Raw genomic sequence first — 1,741 nt, forward strand, 5'->3', positions numbered from 1 at the left:
TCACAAAGCTCTACTGCAAGGACTTCAGACTGGTGAGTGCCCATCATGTGGCACAGGTCCTGGTGGAGCTGTGTCTCCTGGAGATGGATGGGCTTTCAGAAAGGCTTTCTTYWTCTGCAGAACCTGGAGATTTCAGAGCAACTCCTGTATATGCTCAGCAAATCAGTGACACTGGAGGAGCTGGTGCTGGAAAACAGTGGGCTAAAATCGTAAGGAAATACACTGCTTTTGTGAGGGTATTCTGTAATATTGATGTATCCCGGACAGCACTAGATAATTTCTTCTGGTCAGCACAGGGAGCTTCCTCTATCTTTCCTCCAGCTATTTGGCTGTTTATGTCCTCAAAGTGTTAAAACAGTAACAGTTTTGGTCAGACTTGAATCCATAGGTAAAGCATTTGAGCCATGTCAACCCGCATCTAACAGGACAAACTCCTGCCTTGTAAATTGGAGGCTGGAGGAGGGGGAATGCTTGTCCCTCACAGGTGCTGAAGCACTGATTTTTGCTGGAGGCAGGGCTTGCACCTTCATTAAAGTGGCTGAGGGATCTAAGGATGTCAGAGGGATTCCCAGTTTAGGACTGGTGGGGCTCCTTAATAAGGTCCCTGAAATATTAAAGTACATACAGGCCCTGCAGCCTGCCCTGCATGGGTAGAAGACAGCAGAGCTGGACTGCCAGTGTTGTCAGCAGGATGCAGAGCCCCGGCATGGTGCTGAGCAGGATCTTAGCAGCCCTGCCCAGCTCACATTGCATGCATAGTGCAGCGTAGGCCAGCTCACTCACATGCCAGAGCTGGATGTCCCTGCAACTGGGGTGCTGATGCCACATAGCTTGGACAGGGTGAGAGCCCACTGAACAGCAGCCTTCCCACAGCCTGGAGGCCAGCAGACCTGATGCAGCYTTRGTGAGGCTTTGCTTTTGGATGGAGCCTGTCATCCTCGTAGGAGCCAGTGCTGCATCCCCACATGGCTGCAAGGTGGGCAGCCATGCCTCTCAGTGGTGTCTGCACCTTTGTCAGACCCATAGCCCTTCTTTCCGCAGTGACTTTGCTCAGAGGATGGCCCAGGCACTCAGCAGACATCCTGACTCTGTGCTGCACACCATCAATCTTGCCGGCAACCAGCTGGAAGACAGAGGTACCCCACACCCGACAGTAGTAGATGTGTTTAAGCTCATGAGAACTGTTATTTTTCTCCTGTCYTGGGCCTTCCCTTCATCTCTTTCCCCAACTCTGTATCCCATTGGMAGCTGGGCAAAGGCAGCTCCCTGCCTGGAAGTGCCTGTGGGGAAAGCAACAGGAAGGGGCTGGCTTCATTCTCAACCCCTAATTCCCTGTATAGCCTGATGACGAGCACATGGAGCAACCCATGGCCTGCTTCTGCACTTGCAAGGCAGCCCAAGCCACTCATCACTGTTGCTGTGCCTGCAGCAAGCAGCTCAGAGAGCTGTCCTTGTTGGCCTGCACTGTGGGGACAATACTTAAGGGTGGCAGAGGCACCCAGACCCCCATTTGCGCTGTCATGGCTGCTCAGGGCTTTCTACTCTACCATCAGGGATAATTGCCTTCAGCCGGCACTTTGAGAAGAGGCCCAAGGGCCTGCAGAGCCTCAACTTGGCCAGGACATCACTCACTGCTAAAGGTACAGCCCTGAGGCAATATTCCCCCCGCCCCCTTCAGGTCCCAGTGGGGAGGCCAGTCAGAGTGACTCTATCCACAGCATTTATGCCTCAGCAGGGCCAG

At 53.3% G+C, this 1,741-nt stretch overlaps 1 protein-coding gene across 1 annotated transcript in view; it reads left to right on the forward strand.

Annotated features, from left to right (window-relative positions):
- LOC146586095 (capping protein, Arp2/3 and myosin-I linker protein 2-like) overlaps positions 1-1,741 on the forward strand; it is a gene marked incomplete at its 5' end in the record, with an annotated part of 29,410 nt that overhangs the window by 3,605 nt on the left and 24,064 nt on the right. The window contains 4 exons of the mRNA XM_085321848.1: positions 9-32; positions 121-209; positions 1,042-1,136; positions 1,554-1,653. Of these exons, the coding sequence (XP_085177974.1) occupies positions 9-32; positions 121-209; positions 1,042-1,136; positions 1,554-1,653 (308 nt within the window). The remainder of the gene's footprint in view (positions 1-8; positions 33-120; positions 210-1,041; positions 1,137-1,553; positions 1,654-1,741) is intronic.

Source organism: Rhea americana, unplaced genomic scaffold (assembly GCF_003343005.1).
Source record: "Rhea americana isolate MKP2758 unplaced genomic scaffold, rheAme1 scaffold_718, whole genome shotgun sequence".
NCBI lineage: Eukaryota > Metazoa > Chordata > Aves > Rheiformes > Rheidae > Rhea > Rhea americana.